General features: G+C 43.1%; 1 protein-coding gene across 3 annotated transcripts in view; it reads right to left on the reverse strand.

Annotated features, from left to right (window-relative positions):
* LOC123771101 (myb-like protein X) overlaps positions 1-18,529 on the reverse strand; it is a 64,053-nt gene that overhangs the window by 26,108 nt on the left and 19,416 nt on the right. For all 3 annotated transcript variants that reach the window (XM_069309432.1, XM_069309433.1, XM_069309431.1), the window contains exons 5-8: positions 16,911-17,025; positions 10,741-10,853; positions 2,922-4,470; positions 2,189-2,439 (exon numbers count right to left, since the gene is read on the reverse strand). In XM_069309432.1, the coding sequence (XP_069165533.1) occupies positions 2,189-2,439; positions 2,922-4,470; positions 10,741-10,853; positions 16,911-17,025 (2,028 nt within the window). The remainder of the gene's footprint in view (positions 1-2,188; positions 2,440-2,921; positions 4,471-10,740; positions 10,854-16,910; positions 17,026-18,529) is intronic.

The raw sequence follows: 18,529 nt of genomic DNA on the forward strand, positions 1-18,529 counted from the left end.
ATCCTGCACTCCCCATTCTCCCACACATCCTGCACTCCCCATTAACCCACACATCCTGCACTCCCCCATTAACCCACACATCCTGCACTCCCCATTAACCCACACATCCTGCACTCCCCATTCTCCCACACATCCTGCACTCCCCATTAACCCACACATCCTGCACTCCCCATTCTCCCACACATCCTGCACTCCCCATTAACCCACACATCCTGCACTCCCCATTAACCCACACATCCTGCACTCCCCATTAACCCACACATCCTGCACTCCCCCATTAACCCACACATCCTGCACTCCCCATTAACCCACACGTCCTGCACTCCCCCATTAACCCACACATCCTGCACTCCCCATTAACCCACACATCCTGCACTCCCCCATTAACCCACACATCCTGTACTTCCCATTAACCCACACATCCTGCACTCCCCATTAACCCACACATCCTGCACTCCCCCATTAACCCACACATCCTGCACTCCCCATTAACCCATACATCCTGCACTCCCCCATTAACCCACACATCCTGCACTCCCCATTAACCCACACATCCTGCACTCCCCCATTAACCCACACATCCTGTACTTCCCATTAACCCACACATCCTGCACTCCCCATTAACCCACATGTCCTACACTCCCCATTAACCCACACATCCTGCACTCCCCATTAACCCACACATCCTGCACTTCCCATTAACCCACACATCCAGCACTTCCCATTAACCCACACATCCTGCACTTCCCATTAACCCACACATCCTGCACTCCCCATTAACCCACATGTCCTGCACTCCCCATTAACCCACACATCCTACACTCCCCCATTAACCCACACATCCTGCACTCCCCATTAACCCACATGTCCTGCATTCCCCATTAACCCACGCATCCTGCACTCCCCATTAACCCACACATCCTGCACTCCCCCATTAACCCACACATCCTGCACTCCCCATTAACCCACATGTCCTACACTCCCCATTAACCCACACATCCTGCACTCCCCCATTAACCCACACATCCTGCACTCCCCATTAACCCACATGTCCTGCACTCCCCATTAACCCACATGTCCTACACTCCCCATTAACCCACACATCCTGCACTCCCCATTAACCCACACATCCTGCACTCCCCATTAACCCACATGTTTTACACTCCCCATTAACCCACATGTCCTACACTCCCCATTAACCCACATGTCCTGCACTCCCCATTAACCCACATGTCCTGCACTCCCCATTAACCCACATGTCCTACACTCCCCATTAACCCACATCCTGCACTCCCCCATTAACCCACATGTCCTGCACTCCCCATTAACCCACATGTCCTACACTCCCCATTAACCCACATCCTGCACTCCCCCATTAACCCACATGGCCTGCACTTCCCATTAACCCACATCCTGCACTCCCCCCATTAACCCACATGTCCTGCACTCCCCCCATTAACCCACATGTCCTACACTCCCCATTAACCCACATGTCCTGCACTCCCCATTAACCCACATGTCCTGCACTCCCCATTAACCCACATGTCCTACACTCCCCATTAACCCACATGTCCTACACTCCCCATTAACCCACATGTCCTACACTCCCCATTAACCCACATGTCCTACACTCCCCATTAACCCACATGTCCTACACTCCCCATTAACCCACATCCTGTACTCCCCATTAACCCACATGTCCTACACTCCCCATTAACCCACATGTCCTGCACTCCCCATTAACCCACATCCTGCACTCCCCCCATTAACCCACATGTCCTGCACTCCCCCATTAACCCACATGTCCTGCACTCCCCCATTAACCCACATGTCCATGTCCTACACTCCCCATTAACCCACATGTCCTACACTCCCCATTAACCCACATGTCCTGCACTCCCCCATTAACCCACATGTCCATGTCCTACACTCCCCATTAACCCACATGTCCTACACTCCCCATTAACCCACATGTCCTGCACTCCCCCATTAACCCACATGTCCATGTCCTACACTCCCCATTAACCCACATGTCCTACACTTCCCATTCTCACCACAACATATGCCACCTTCGTACTTTCTACTCTTGAAATATAACTTTATTAACACAATGTCCTTCCTTCATTTATCTAACAATAATTGACTTAAACATGAACTTATTTAGTTAAATACTAACTCTTTAACTTACTTTGAATGTTTAACTGCACACAGGTATGACGTGGATTTTCTTTGCCTTGTTGCACCAAATACGCAGCCATCTTTGAGATTGAAAGTCCGGTCATATCGTCTAGAGTAGCTGTCTATACTTGAAGCTGGGTCACTTGGTGTCGAAGAGCTCATACAGTCATATACGTCTATTTTTGGTGATTTTCCGTATTCATCCTTAGAGCAATGTGGCTTTTGTTTAAAAGACGTTTGACTTCGAAGGCTGATTGCTTCCTGAAATATTAATGTGAAACTTGCATTTTCTGCTTAAATAACTAGATTTGTTTAATCATACCCAATCATTCATGATGCTTTAAAGAGAACTCTTTTTTCCCCACCAGGAGGTGACCTGTTATGAGCAATTAAGATATGAGAGCTGTTTGCCTTAACAGATGATGAAAGTACTACAACACAAGCCACAGTGATGGCTCTAATTCCCACCACCACAATGCTCTCTCAGTAAATATAGCATTCCCATTCTTTGTCCAGTTTTCTTACCCTTATGCTATTTTATCTCTACAAATGTTTTCCATCTATTTTAATATGATTGCCCACAACAACTTAAAACTCTTTCAGGCACTTTTCCTTTTCAGTACTAAAAAGTGACAACAATTGAATTTCTTCATTAACTAAAATTTTCTGTAAAAACTAAGTTATATAAGCAATTTGATATACTTTAAATCAATAATTATATATGAACAAATAAAGAGACTTACCTTGTGTGAGTCACGAGGCATTTGATAATGCTTCCTAGTCATGGTCTGGACTGACCTGTGGATCAGTACTTCACTCTCAGCTGACTCACTCTGTTCGCTAACACTACCACGCTTCTTAGTCAAGTCCATTTTATCCGTTTTCTCATCATCCAAGCCAAAGAGTTCGGTAGACACATCACTGTCTTTTGAAGAATTATCATCATGTTTTTCTGTGAGTTCCTCTAAAGCTGAATAACTGACATTACTGAGAGAGTTTTTAGCTGATGAAGGCACTATAGCTGTGGAGTCGTCACTGTCGCTGCACATTTCATCATGTTCACTTTCTGCAATACCCGTAGCCAAAACTTCTTGACATGAAGATTTCAAGGTAGGCTCGAGACTAACAACTTTTGCACAGGGAGCAATGACAAGTTCTTCAGACGTAATGTTAATATCTGTATTACCATTAAGAGGAGGATCATTGAATAAACTTTGAATCTCTTGAATATCATCTGCAGTTATATTTTTGGAGCATACAAAATCAGATTGCATTTCAGTTTCCTGAGTGTCATGGTAATTATGGGTATTTTGGTTCATCTCCGCAATTGCTGCCATGGATACAGACACCATAGGTTTCTTGTGAGTGCTACTTGATACTTCAATATTCCTCCTAACAGAGTTTCTTTCAATTAGTTCTTTATCCATTCCATTAGTAATGCAAGCATTTTTCTGTGAAGTCTGGATACTGGAGCTGTCTTCACTGGCAGGTACTGCACCAAGAGATGTATTTGGGTTCTCAGCTTGTAATAAATTCCTGATGTGGTTATCTTTAGTTCCAGAACTGCTTTGAAAATCTTGTGATGGCTCAAAATAAAACCCTTGCGTAGTGTCAATAGATTTCCTTTTCTGAACAAATGACAATGTGTGTTCTTCTCTGCTGTGAGATTCTTCCACATTATCATTTATACTCGTATTACACTTTATCATTTTGTCATCTTTTCTTCCTTGTACACCTTTTCTACGCACATCTCTCTGATTGTCTTCTGCTTGGATTAGCTTCCCTTTGCAAGAGTGCTCACTATGCAGCTCTGATTCTTCCTCAGTCAGCTGTTCAGCTGAACTATCCCTGCTTGTTCTGACAATTGGGTTAATCTTGTCAGTATGACTGCTTACAAGCTCATTTTCTTTTCCTCTTTGTTTGTTAATCAGCCCAATGGTTTCCGGATCTACTCGTTTCCTTTCAATGAGCAATTGCTTGCTTAGCCCACTAGGACCCGCCGTGTGTCTGTTTCGCCATTCATAGTCCAATGATTCCTTTTCAATAACCTGAGATTCTTTTGTAGCCTGATCCTTAATTTCTACTTGCTTTTCAGAGTCCACAACTTTGCGTATGTCTTCATTCTCATTAGAAATATCAAATATATCTTCACTGCTGTTTAGTCGGGTTTCAGTTTGTTCAATTGTGTCTGCACACTTTTGTCGAGTTCTTGGTTCTTCTGTATCGGTACTCTCGTCACTTGTCGTTTCATCCTCCACACGAGATGAATGTTGTACATTTTTACTTGAGAACCTAAAAAGAAAATAAAGCACTGAATGTATTCAAATGTTCCGTGATGGCTTTTCAGTAGCTGCCCTGAATTTAGACACTAATGTCCTACAGCCTCCCAACACATACCAGGGCCCCTGAAATATATAAAGACCACACAGGACCATTCGTCAGTGTGGGTGGAGGTGCTAGTACTGTAGTTGATGTCAGTAGAGGGCTGTTGTAATGGATTAGGTGCAATGAATCAAGATTGTGGCCAATTTTATCAAGCTTCAGCCCAGTCTCCATTATCTCAACATCTCCAACATCCATTAATATCTGTTCTCAAAGCCCTTACTGCACTTCATTTAGTGCTCTGTATTTTTTAATTCATATTAATAAATTGCATTTTTAATAATTATTTGTATGATGAAACAACCTGCATGAGTTTATTTAGTGAAAAATAGATGTAGAAAGGTATTGTTTATTCATACTGTATTACTATCCAATTTATAAAAATGATTTGCAGGGAGACTTAAAAATTACATATGTTAAGTTCAGTGGAGTTATGTTTAATTAACAAATCACAAATGTAAGTGCAGAGTAATGGAATAGACAATCAAGACAGCTCAAGACACCCAACGAGGAAGGGACCACACCAAACCCAATGAAGGCTCAAAAATGAGACAAAAAGTGCAAGCATTCTTGGTCCAAGCACTCCAGAAAGCAACCAGACATTCCCAATGTGCTGTCATTGCGCACTAACATGAAAGATCTGATGGGAGACACCACGTCGGCCACCAAACCTAAACAATAGTGTGACCGCTGTGGGATCTAAAACAAGGGTAAGATGGTGGATCTGTACACACAGGTATAGCAGATATGCCACAATTCCTACCTTGGTCAAGAGTCCAAGACAAATGGTACCAGAGATGACCAAAACACAGGCAGCATGAAAGATGAATGAAACCACAAACAAGAAAGAATATATACACTATAACACAAACCAAGCTCAAACCAAGAAATGAAGCTAAGCACCAACACAAACACACTGATTTTTCATCTGATTTCATGAAAATCCAGCTTATTTTTCAGATATCCCTGTGTACAGGAATCGTAGCAGATGTGTGGAAAAAGGCTAACACAGTTCCAATCTACAAAAGTGGCAGCAGGGAAGACCTCCCTCAATTATAGACCTGTATCATTGACAAGTGTAATAGTCAAAATATTGGAAAAAATAATAAAAACTAAATGGGTAGAACACCTGGAGAGAAATGATATATCAGACACAGTATGGTTTTTGATCTGGAAGATCCTGTGTATTGAATTTACTCAGTTTCTATGATCGAGCCACAGAGATTTTACAGGAAAGAGATGGTTGGGTTGACTGCATCTATCGGGATCTAAAAAAAGCTTTCAACAGAGTTCCACATAAGAGGTTGTTCTGGAAACTGGAAAATATTGGAGGGGTGACGGGTAAGCTTCTAACATGGATGAAAAATTTTCTGATAGAAAAATGAGGGCAGTAATCAGAGGCAATGTATAGGACTGGAGAAATGTCACAAGTGGAGTACAGTACCACTTGCATCGGTGATGTTCATTGTCTACATAAATGATCTACCAGATGGAATACAGAATTATATGAACATGTTTGCTCATGATGCTAAGATAATAGGCAGGATAAGAAACTTATATGATTGTCATGCCCTTCAAGAAGACCTGGACAAAATAAGTATATGGAGCAACACTTGGCAAATGGAATTTAATTTGAATAAATGCCATGTTATGGAATGTGAAATAGAAGAACATAGACCCCAAACAACCTATAAATTATGTGAGAAATCTTTAAAGAATTCTGATAAAGAAAGAGATCTAGGGGGGGTTCTAGACAGAAAACTATCACCTGAGAACCACATAAAGAACGTCGGGCAAGGAGCCAATGCTTCGCTTTCTAATTTCAGAATTACTTTTAAATACATGGATGGTGAAATACTAAAGAAATTGTTCACGACTGTTGTTAGGCCAAAGCTAGAATATGCAGCAGTTGTGTGTTGCCCATATCTTAAGAAGCACATCAACAAACTGGAAAAGGTGCAAAGACACTCTACTAAGTGGCTCCCAGAACTGAGGGGCAAGAGCTATGAGGAGAGGTTAGAGGCATTAAATATGCCAAAACTAAAAGACAGAAGAAAAAAGAGGTGATATGATCACTATGTATAACATAGTACAGTAATGGGAATTGATAAAATTTTAATGAAGATTTCCTGAGACCTGGAACTTCAAGAACAAGAGGTCATACATTTAAACTAACTAAACAAAGATGCCGAAGAAATATAAGAAAATTCACTTTTGCAAATAGAGTGGTAGACAGTTGGAACAAGTTAGACGAGAAGGTGGTGGAGGCCAAAACTGTCAGTAGTTTCAAAGCGTTATATGACAAAGAGTGCTGGGAAGACGGGACACCACGAGCATAGCTCTCATCCTGTAACTACACTTAAGTAATTACACAAGTCAGAATGTGTGGGGTAAAACTCACATTAGCATACAGCTACCTACTTTAAATCTCCATCAACAGGCATTAAATTGGCAACAAAATCCAAACCTTTACCATGAAATGAGACTGATTTTAAAAGAGTCGACTTACAAACATGGAATTTAACCCCCATCAAAGAATATAATTCTAGTGGGATAAAGAAAATACAATATGTCTTCCTTGAAAGATACTTCTCAATCACAGTCATGAAGCAAAATAATGACCAGGAAATTGTCGTGTAGGTAGCAGCAATCAATCACAAACAAAATAATAACCAGGAACTCGAACACAATCATGAAGGAAATTTTTTGTTGTAAATAAACCACAGCATCACATGGGACAAAAAAACTTACACCTCTTACATGAGCACAGAAGGTTACCAGTCCTGACCGAGAAGGCACAGGCTGGTTGGACCAGGCATGTTAGTGGACAGCAGACTGACACCCCCAGGTGACCTGGGCCGCCATCTGGTAGCAGGCCACATGTGTTGTGGCAAGTTGTTGTTGTTCACCTCTTCCCAACTCTCAATTGCCTTCTTTCTTAATTTCATCTCTTCCATAATTTTAGAGCACTGGTTCATTTAATTTCAGTTTTGACTTTTGTAGGCAATTTTTAAGCTGTGAGTCAATCTGTGATTCTTCATGCTCTTCTCATTTCTTTGAGATGGCCAGATTCTGATCTTGGCTCCAAGTAGATCTGATAAACTCTGAGGCTTGTACAGGTTGAGATTAGGAATGAAAGGGTCATTCACCAGGAAATATATATTTTAAGTATTTAGTATTTAGTTCCACACCAGGATGTAGGTTTATATTATATAAGTGTGCTTGCAACAAGACCTAAATATTTAAACATTCTGCTTCCATAATGACCATGTGCTATGTTCGTGGGGCCCATCATGCCCATGCGGCAAGACGGCTCTACTAATTTTCAAGTTCAAGGAAGCTACTGAGAGGACCAACCCAGAAATATACAATATATCACACACTATACATGAAAATTAAGATATACAAGTCACAGGTAAAACCAATAAGCAAACTAAAACAAGCATATACATTTAAAGTACAGCACAAGGAACAAATAAGAATACAAGAAATGCATTATATAACAGCTCATATGCAAATTTGAGACGTAGTTGAGGTCAGTTCCAGGAAAGGATGCCACATGAGACCAACATTACTGACAACTTGATAACAGATTATCATTACAGAATCACGGTTACACCAACGTTAATTCAACACATCTTCTGAATAAATATTGTGCAGCTGAACCTCATTTACTGTATATTACCTGAAAGAGCCCTTTAGGACTTGCCTGCCCTGCTCTATGCTCACCATAATTTCTTTTAGCTTTTCTTGTTTCTATTTTAACTCTTCTTGCTAGTTTAGTAAATTGTTGTTCTAAATAAGCTTTTGAATTCTTAATTTGTTTCACTGTAATGTACATAGTTTTCTGTTTCTCATAAGGTTTTCATTCCCATGTTTATCCATATTGGGTCAGTATCATTTGACCTAATTGCTTTACTGCATACACTATACTATACTATTCCTGGGCTTCAATTCAAGTTTTTAAACAGGTTATAATTTCCATTTTATATAATCCTATGTCAAGAGACCGACTGCTGAAGTCACATCACATACCAAAGGCACCCCCACCTCCCTGGTTCAGCTTTGTCCAACTTACTCTCCCTAACAAAATCCTTAATCCCTCAAAATCTGCATTACAGAAATTTGGCACCCGGTAGCCTTAAAGATTTCCCTGTGATCACTGTTCCGTAATGAACTCCCAATTTCTATGTCATTTGTCAGCATTTACCTGTTGCCCAGCACTGAGTCTCAAGTATTATTTTTCAGTGTTGGCTCCTTAACTTGTGTTTACCTTTTGTTGGATCTGGGGATCAATGTCCCCTCCTGGTTGGCAGTTAGGTCAATCAGGCTGTTAGATGCAGCTGTTCGTACGATAACACATGAATCTTCCTGCTTCTTTCTGCAGGGAGCCGGTCGGCCGAGCGGACAGCATGCTGGACTTGTGATCCTGTGGTCCCAGGTTTGATCCCGGGCACCGGCGAGAAACAATGGGCAGAGTTTCTTTCACCCTATGCCCCTGTTACCTAGCAGTAAAATAGGTACCTGGGTGTTAGTCAGCTGTCACAGGCTGCTTCCTGGGGGTGGAGGCCTGGTCGAGGACCGGGCCGCAAGGACACTAAAGTCCCGAAATCATCTGAAGATAACCTCAAGATAACCTTCCCTACAGTATTTTATTATTCCGGTATTATAAAATAATTATTATTTAAATTTAATTCACCTATAATGCAAACATTGTTAGACATTTCTTAACACTTTCGCGCTTTAGATTAGAGATAACTCGTCGCCGTTTTCTCTTACGATTCCGCATAACAGCCTACTTTTCTCGTCCATCGAAAAAATATTTCTATAAATTCCATTTTTTAACCGAAATGGATGGGGATACTTTTGTTTTGTAGAGAATTTATTTGCGAATGTTTTGGTACCAGAATGAATATTATATCACATAAACTTCTATGAGTAAAAAAAAAAAATACACAAAGTATGTTTGGGGGTGTGGCGAGCGTGTGGCAGTGGGTTCCCTTTAGCCGTTGATATATCCAACACGTGGGAAATATTTGTATGTGTTATGTATATGTCTGTGTAGGGAATTTTACTGCGATCACTGTCATACAAATTATAAAATGTTTCAACAAGTATAAACATGACAAACATCAAACGAACGAAAACAATGCGTTCGTTTCTGCCGCGAACGCATACTGAGCGACGTGGTTCTATATTTGGCGCTTCTCTTACACATGCTTTGTACAAATGTTATACAGTTCATCTTATAGAAAATGTTATTGGGAACACATTGGTATAAAAAAGAAATACGTACATAGAAAAGTAGGGTCAGGAAACGTATAAACTTTCCAAGCATGATTTCCCCCGTGTTTTCGCCAGTGCGCTCGCGGCTAACTACTCTCCACTTCACACACTCTTGCGGGTGGGCAATTACCTATATTAAACATTCATATGCATATGTCCGTGTAGAGAATTTTATTGCGATTCCAATGATACCAAAATTAGCGATGTAGGACAACTGTAGGCTTCGCAACCATTAAGAGAGTGGAAAAATTTTGTTGCTGTTTGGCGCTCTCGGCGAGTGATCTGCATAATTTTTTATTTGGTGTTGATACTCCTTATGCTTGGGCGGCATTTTATAGGTATGCTCTTATAGACAATTTCATTGCGAACACAGTGATACCAAATTTAAATACGTGCGCCTTCAATTATTGTCAGGACAGTCAAAAGAGTGTACACTTTTCGGTCTTACCGCGTAGGCGCGCGAAGTGCCGAAAGCATCTGGGGTATTGTTTTTTTTTGAGCGCCGAGAGCGCGAAAGTGTTAAGAGATTTATTCCCAGATATGCTTTCTTTCAATTCTGTCGAGGTTTGGTGTCCCGTGTATAACACATTCACTTTCAGTGGTTTTCTCTCAAACATAATGAAAACCTGTAAACAAACAACAAGTATCTTTAGACTAAATTTTCTGCTGTAAAAACTGCATCAGCTGCATACCTTAAATGAGTTATACTGTACTGTACAAGGTTAATTCCTATCACTTGATAGTCACATTTTTCTAGTACCCTCACATGAACATCCATGACACCATAATGAGACACCAAGAAAATATCACACACAGCAACGGCACATTCTCCTGTTAGTGTTAACCCAGTGACTCACCACACCCTCTCCGTTACCGCAATAAAAACTTACTTACCGACGATATAATCGAGTTTTCACCTTGACGGGTAATTTAAATAGATTTAAATTATGGATGATTTTTTTTATAAAGTGTTCCTTCATAGATTGATGCGATCGTCCTGGGCACACCTGAAACACATGTTCACATTGTGAGTATGCATGTATGTACATATACTGTACATTTACTACTGTATATGAATTGATTAAATTAGAGACAAAAATCTAGCTCACATTCTTTGTATGTCTATATGGGCTTAATAGAGTATACATAAATTAAACTTCCATATGATTCATGTCTGCTTTTTAGTTTGTGGATGCAAGTGTTGCTTGTTATTTTAAGCAATCAAATAATTGAATTGTGTTGAATGCATGGCAACATTATATTTATGACACACACACACAGTACTGGGAAAGTTGCACATGTTACAGGTGTTACACATTATATGAGCTACACCTGAGACAGGGAGCATTACATATTGCAGAGGCTACATGCTAGGCAGGTTATACAAGTGTTTCCCACATTTCTTATGCATTCTTTCTCTCGGCTTTCTTTCCTTCCTTCCTGTATGAGCTGGCTCAGGAAGCACCTGTGGGGAGGATGGGTGGAGCTAACTCACAAGTAGGGCATTGATAATACAGTTTGACTTCTTTTGTGTATCCTGTAGCACAGTGGATTACATCTTAAATTCACAACCAAGGGACCCAGGATCAATCACCGAGAGGGACAGGAACTGTTGGGCACGTTTCCTTTCACCTGATGTTATCTGTGCACCGAGCAGTAAATAGATACTTGGGAGTTAGGCAACTGCTGTGGTGTGCATCCTGGGAAAGGTCAATACCTGGCCTAGTGGGAATCAATAAACTGAAATAAAGGCTTCCTATTCCTGACAACAAGAATTATCAAAATGCTATAGGTACATGCTAGACAACATCCATATATAAACTCTGGCTGGAAATGGGGCTTTCAAAATTAGTTCATCCCAAATAATGTTAACAGATTATATTGACAACATGAATATTTATCTTAGTTAGGTTCATTTTACTTAGCTTTTTACAGTATGATTTTGTTTTCAGTGAACCCCGAACACATTGCTGATCAATGATCAAAGTCATTTTTTTATGAATGCACCACCACCATGGAACCATATGTCAGAGGTTAACCCCACTCGACTTTGAAGTACTGTAGCCATAAACAGCGTGCCAATGCACTCTGCACCAGGCCAAGATTCCTGGAATTCTATATTAATCAACAATTTAAAAAACAAGTGTTGAATGTAATGAAATGCCATTTTCTGGGGGACACCCGGAGGCTCACCGGAACTAACTAGGCTCATATGAATGAAGTTCTAGGGCTACCAGGGACCACGAGCCAGAACCTGGCCCTCTCAGTGAGACCCGAGGAGCAATGGCCTATAAAATTGCACATATGGTTATGGAGCAATCTATTTCTGCCATCGACAGTGTCAGACACCCAGAAAGGTAAGTGTCCCAAAACAAATCCCCTGTTCTGGTTGCAACTACTACTGAAAGTCAAACAAGTGGACATAACTCCCCAAATGAAAACTAGTATGACGTCACGACGTCGCCGCGCCGCTTGTCTGCACAACTCCCCACTCCCCGGGAGAGGGAAGGGAGAGCCTCAGACCTCCGCACAGGCAATTCACCCTGCAGTTCAGAGGCTGGATATTAAAACACGCAAAAAAACGCCGATTGGAGGTAGGGAGGGAGGGAGGGTTGCCGGGGAGCCTCCGGGTCTCACCCAGAAAATGGCATTTCATTACGTTCAATGCCGGTTTTCTGGGGGTGAGCCCCCCTACAACTTCCCAGAGCTACTTCATCAAAGATAACGAAAAGAGGGATGCACTCGGGAGGCGTTCGCCATGGGAAACTCAAATAAAAAATTAGACAACTAACGGCACCGAAGGATCCAGCTAACGATCCAGGAAACCCGAACCCAGGAACAGGAAAGAAGAGAAACCGGAGCAACCCAAAGCGCGTCCCAGGACACAGAAGCCGAGACGCACTAATAGAGGCAGAGAGCCGCAACCGGACACAACACATGGTGCACCCCCGGCCGAACCAACCAAGCATTAACACCACAAGGACCCTTCCTGAAAACAGCAGATTCATACCACCCCAGAAAAGAAAACACCACCGCATCAGAAACCAAAGTAAACCCCATGAAGGGACAAGAAAAACCAGAATGACCACCAGGAAACCTCCTACAGATGCCGAGACGAAGCACACAGGTGGGACACCATCAAAGAAGCCACCTGATCACCATACAAATGGTGATAGACTCGAGTAAAGAACACCAGACGCGAAGACTTGAGAAAATCAAACCAGTCATGCAACGGACTGGACCAATCAGCCAAAAGAGGAGGGACCGCAGGAAAACCCCTGGGTTCAGACAGCTGACGTAAGGCCCCCAGAGGCTGAACCCAGCGATCGCGAGTGAGGCAGAAGGAACAGCAACAAAGGAACCAGAACAGCCGACGAAGTCAAACCCGACCTGGCATGAAGACCATCACAGCATAGTTCAGGCTCCCACACAAACTCCCGAATAACCTCTGAGTGACACGGAAGCTCCTAGAAACAGGCGAAGGAAAGACTGCAGCCGAAGCAAACACACCGGAGGGAGAGACAAGGAAGCAGTCCAAGAGTCCCACACAAGACCCAACCAAGTCCGATCCTGAGAGGGAACCAGATGGGACCTCTGCCAGGTCATCAGGAAACTGAACCTGACAAGCTGGGAAAGAACCAAGTCCCTGGCGAGCAGATGCTCGGACTGGATGGGAGCCCACACCAACCAATCGTCGAGGTAGTCCAGCACCCAAACACCTAAACAGACGTAGATGGGCCACCGCGACCCGGGTAAGGAGCATGAAAACGAGAGGTGCCAGATGAAAACCGAATGGAAGGCAACGAAAGTGGTAACAAAGCCGACCCACAACAAAAACAAGCCAGTCTCTGAAAAATTGGGATGTGCAATACGTGTCTTGGAGGCCCTGGGACACCATCCAAACGACCAGCTCCAAAAGAAACTGGACCTGGGACAGAGTAGTTACCTGAAAGGAGGGGCAATAGACCCAGGGGTTCAACGGGACAAGTCCAGAATGAACCTTAGGTCCGCACAGTCCCGTTTTGGGACTGGGAACATGCAGGAAAACCCACCTGAGGAACGTCATCGTTTTGACCACGCCCAAGCGAACCCACTCCAAGATGACTTGACAGAGCACAGGAGAAGAGGCCTGCCCCACCAACCCTGATGGAAGAGCAGCCATCCAACGCCACTGCAGGCCATCCGAAACGACCCGAAAAGCCCACAAATCGTGAGACCAGGCATAAGCGAACAGCGCGAGCCTTTCCCCCCACTTCTCCCCGTCAACGGGGCGAACTGCAAAAAGGCCGACGTCCCTTACGAGAACACGACTGACATGCAGAGCGATCACTGCGCCAACCAGATGAAGACGGGTCTGAAGGCAACCCCCAAAACTGGCACCGCTGGCCTATCACGATGAGGGGGAACCCCGAGCCCTGACATGACCCCTCCGAGAAGAACTTTCCCCCCACGGCCTTCCCTGGTGAACCAACAAGTTCGACATCAGACGGCAACTAGAAGCTGCCCACAGAATCTGCAAACAGCAAGGAACAAAAAGGCGACAAAAACCTAAGAGTCAGGGCCCAAGCAGATTCCAAAGAGGAAGCGAGCACCACCTGCCAACATGCAAAGCGAAAACACACACACACTGCATCCTGGAGGATCGACGCAAACATGCCCCAACAGAGCAGACGATGCACACGCCGCTGAGACCAATCCCAGGAAAGGCACCAAGCCCACATCCTCTGCAAGCCAATCCTACAGCTCCAGGAGGCAAAAGAACAATAAGACCAAAGCCAACAGCCTACAAGCATGCAAGTCTGCAGCAACCAGTGCAGCCGAAAGGGAGGCAACCTACACATGAAGCTGCACCACACCAACATCCTGAGGAAGAACAGGGGTGAACAAACATGCATGGAGGTGCTCAACTCGCCCCCCAGGTAAATCTGATCCACTGATAGCGCCTCACACCACTCAAGCGTGCGGGAACGACAGAAAATACGCCAAGCCTCCAACAAAAACACAGAGCAGTCTGCTAGTCAGAACGACTCTGGAACCTCATAAATCCAGTAGGGAGATGAAGACCCAAACCTGAATGAAGAGGGATTCATGATAGAGGCTTAATCCGGGTTGCACAGGAGGTAAGCCGCAAGGGCTATCAGGGGTAAGCGCCAAGCCCTTATGAGTATATAGCACTTGCAAGGGATCAGGATAAGGATTTGGGATGGGACGGGGGAAGGACCACACCTCATGAGGTGGGGTATGGGAAGCCGAAAACCTCCAGAAGGACTGGATCGATGGACCCGAAGGGACGAGGAACCGAACTTGGAGAGGGACCGACACCAATCCAACTCATACACAGACGGGGGAAAGAAAACCCCACTCCTTGTAACAATTTTCTACCCTGCTCTGAGGGTAGAAAAACCCAAGCGGGGTCCTAAGGGGCCCAAGGCCCTCAAGTCAATCCCTCCCCAGCCCCGGGAACCTCCACATCAGGACCTGGGGCCGAGTCGTCCTCCAAAGCCCCGGCCTCAAAAGAAAAAGCCAGAGCAGCCGGGAAGGAAAGGGGTCCCACTGGTCAGATCCTGACGCCACACCTGCAGAAACAGACTCGAATGCCTCCGTCTCCACCCAGGAAAGGGCATTCCCCGAAACTGCCCGAGTCTCAAAACCAGCTAAACCCTGCTCTGACCCCGAAGGCCTCAGACACTTTGGAGAAGGAAGCAGGGGAAGGGAGAGGGGAAGGGGGGGGACCAGAATGGACCACAGCAGGGAAAGGACAAAGGGGCAAGGACTGAATCTGAGTCGAGGCAACTACCACCCCCAAGTCCGGGTCCCTATGACCAAAATGGGGCAGCCTCGGGGCTTCCGGGACAGCAACCAACCTAGCACATTGCAGCAACCTAAACACCTGAGCTGCCTGCACCCGAAGAGAATCATCAGTGGATTGGGTGAAGTGAGCCACTAACAAGTAACAAAACTCGCAGGTCTCTGGGTCGTAGGTGTCACTGACCCAAAAGGAAGCATGACGGAGGCAAAAAAGAGTCACCCTGAGACAAAGGAACCAAGCAACCCTAAAACTCGCACAAAGCAAGAGGGGACCCAGGGGTCGCATCTATTGGACCTCTGCACCCCCGTAGAGATTCCTAGGGCCCTTAGACTGGTATCGCTTAGAGAAACCCAGGCAGGGTATTGTTAACTGATGCCCAAGTCTACCAAGAGATCCACTAAAAGCTGCACCTAAGGACATGTCCACTCACAGAGACCTAGTGGAAGTACAGTACCACCAATAGACAATGGTAACAACTTAACATAAGGAGCAGACCCCCACCCCCCCAACCAGACAGGAAACAAAAACAAAAGAAAAACCCCACAAGAGGACAATGTACCCAGGCGAAACAGAGCCGGCTGCTATGAGAGCTGGATTGGGGTCCTCGGTAGGCCTAGAACTCCATTCACACTGACTCATGCCAAAGTCTAATATATCCATATCAGCCTGGATAGCTCTGGGGAGCCATAGAGGCTCTCCCCAGAAAAACTGTTAATGACTTTTGTGAGTCTAAAATTGGAATATGCAGCAGTTGCATGGTGCCCAAATCTCAAAAAGCACATAAATAAATTGGAAAAGGTGCAACAGCATGCTACAAAATGGCTTCCGAAACTGAAAAACAAGAGTTACAAGGAGAGACTAGAGGCGTTAAACATGCCAAAACTAGAAGATAGAAGAAAACGAGGAGATGTGATCATTTACAAAATATTTACAGGAATCGAACAGGAATTCCTGAAACAGCAACTTCACGAACAAGACGACACAGATTCAAGCTAAGGAAACAAAGAGGCCAAAAATATATTAGAAAATTTTCTTTTGCAGAGTGGTAGGCAGTTGGAACAAGCTAAGTGAGAAGGTGTTAGAGGCCAAAACCATCAGCAGTTTCAAAGCGTTATACGACAAAGAGTACTGGGAAGACGGGACACCATGAGCGCAGCTCTCATCTTGTAACTACACTTAGATAATAACACACACATACATACATCAAAATAACATAACAAAGTACCAACTTAGGTTAGATATGTTAATGTCTTACCCCTATTTGTTCCATGTGCCTCCATAGTGATATACCTTTAACTTCACCATATTTCTTCTCCTTGACAATGTAGTCGAGAATAGCCTGCTGCTCTTTGAAAGTATAATTACGTTTGCTGTAAAAAGAATTAAAAAAACATTAGCTTCATTCTTTACTTATACACTGGTATGTGAACATATGTATGTATGCAAGTGCATGCATGTATATATTGTATATATTCATCTAGTTGTATTCACCTAGTGGTGTTTGAGCTCTGCTCTCTTGGCCTGCCTCTTAACTCTCAATCAACTTTTTTACACACACACACACACACACACATATATATATATATATATATATATATATATATATATATATATATATATATATATATATATATATATATATATATATGTTTGCTGATGATGCTAAGATAATAGGAAGAATAAGAAACTTAGATGATTGTCATGCCCTTCAAGATGACCTGGACAAAATAAGTATATGGAGCACCACTTGGCAAATGGAATTTAATGTTAATAAATGCCATGTTATGGAATGTGGAATAGGAGAACATAGACCCCACACAACCTATATATTATGTGAGAAATCTTTAAAGAATTCTGATAAAGAAAGAGATCTAGGAGTGGTTCTAGATAGAAAACTATCACCTGAGGACCACATAAAGAATATTGTGCGAGGAGCCTATGCTATGCTTTCTAACTTCAGAATTGCATTTAAATACATGGATGGCGATATACTAAAGAAATTGTTCACAACTTTTGTTAGGCCAAAGCAAGAATATGCAGCAGTTGCAACCCGTTCTCGCAAATTTAATAAGTCAATATTGACTTATTAAATATGTGCATAGGTGACATACTTAACATAATAGATACCCTTAAAAAGATTCATAGAAAACACCGACCTTACCTAACCTTGTTAGTATCTTAAGATAAGCATCTTATTGCTTCGTAATTACAATTATTACCTAACCTATAATAGGTATAGGTTAAGTAATAATTGTAATTACGAAGCAATAAGATGCTTATCTTAAGATACTAACAAGGTTAGGTAAGGTCGGTGTTTTCTATGAATCTTTTTAGGGGTATCTATTATGTTTAGTATATCACCTATGCACGTAGTTAATAAGTCAATATTGACTTTACGAATTTGCGAGAACGGGTTGAGCAGTTGTGTGGTGCCCATATCTTAAGAAGCACATCAACAAACTGGAAAAGGTGCAAAGACATGCTACTAAGTGGCTCCCAGACCTGAAGGACAAGAGCTACGAGGAGAGGTTAGAGGCATTAAATATGCTAAAACTAGAAGACAGAAGAAAAAGAGGTGATATAATCACTACATACAAAATAGTAACAGGAATTGATAAAATCGATAGGGAAGATTTCCTGAGACCTGGAACTTTAAGAACAAGAGGTCATAGATTTAAACTAGATAAACACAGATGCCGAAGAAATATAAGAAAATTCACTTTCGCAAACAGAGTGGTAGACGGTTGGAACAAGTTAGGTGAGAAGGTGGTGGAGGCCAAGACCGTCAGTAGTTTCAAAGCATTATATGACAAAGAATGCTGGGAAGACGGGACACCACGAGCATAGCTCTCATCCTGTAACTACACTTAGGTA

This window comes from Procambarus clarkii, chromosome 65 (genome assembly GCF_040958095.1).
Source record: "Procambarus clarkii isolate CNS0578487 chromosome 65, FALCON_Pclarkii_2.0, whole genome shotgun sequence".
Taxonomy (NCBI): Eukaryota; Metazoa; Arthropoda; class Malacostraca; order Decapoda; family Cambaridae; genus Procambarus; species Procambarus clarkii.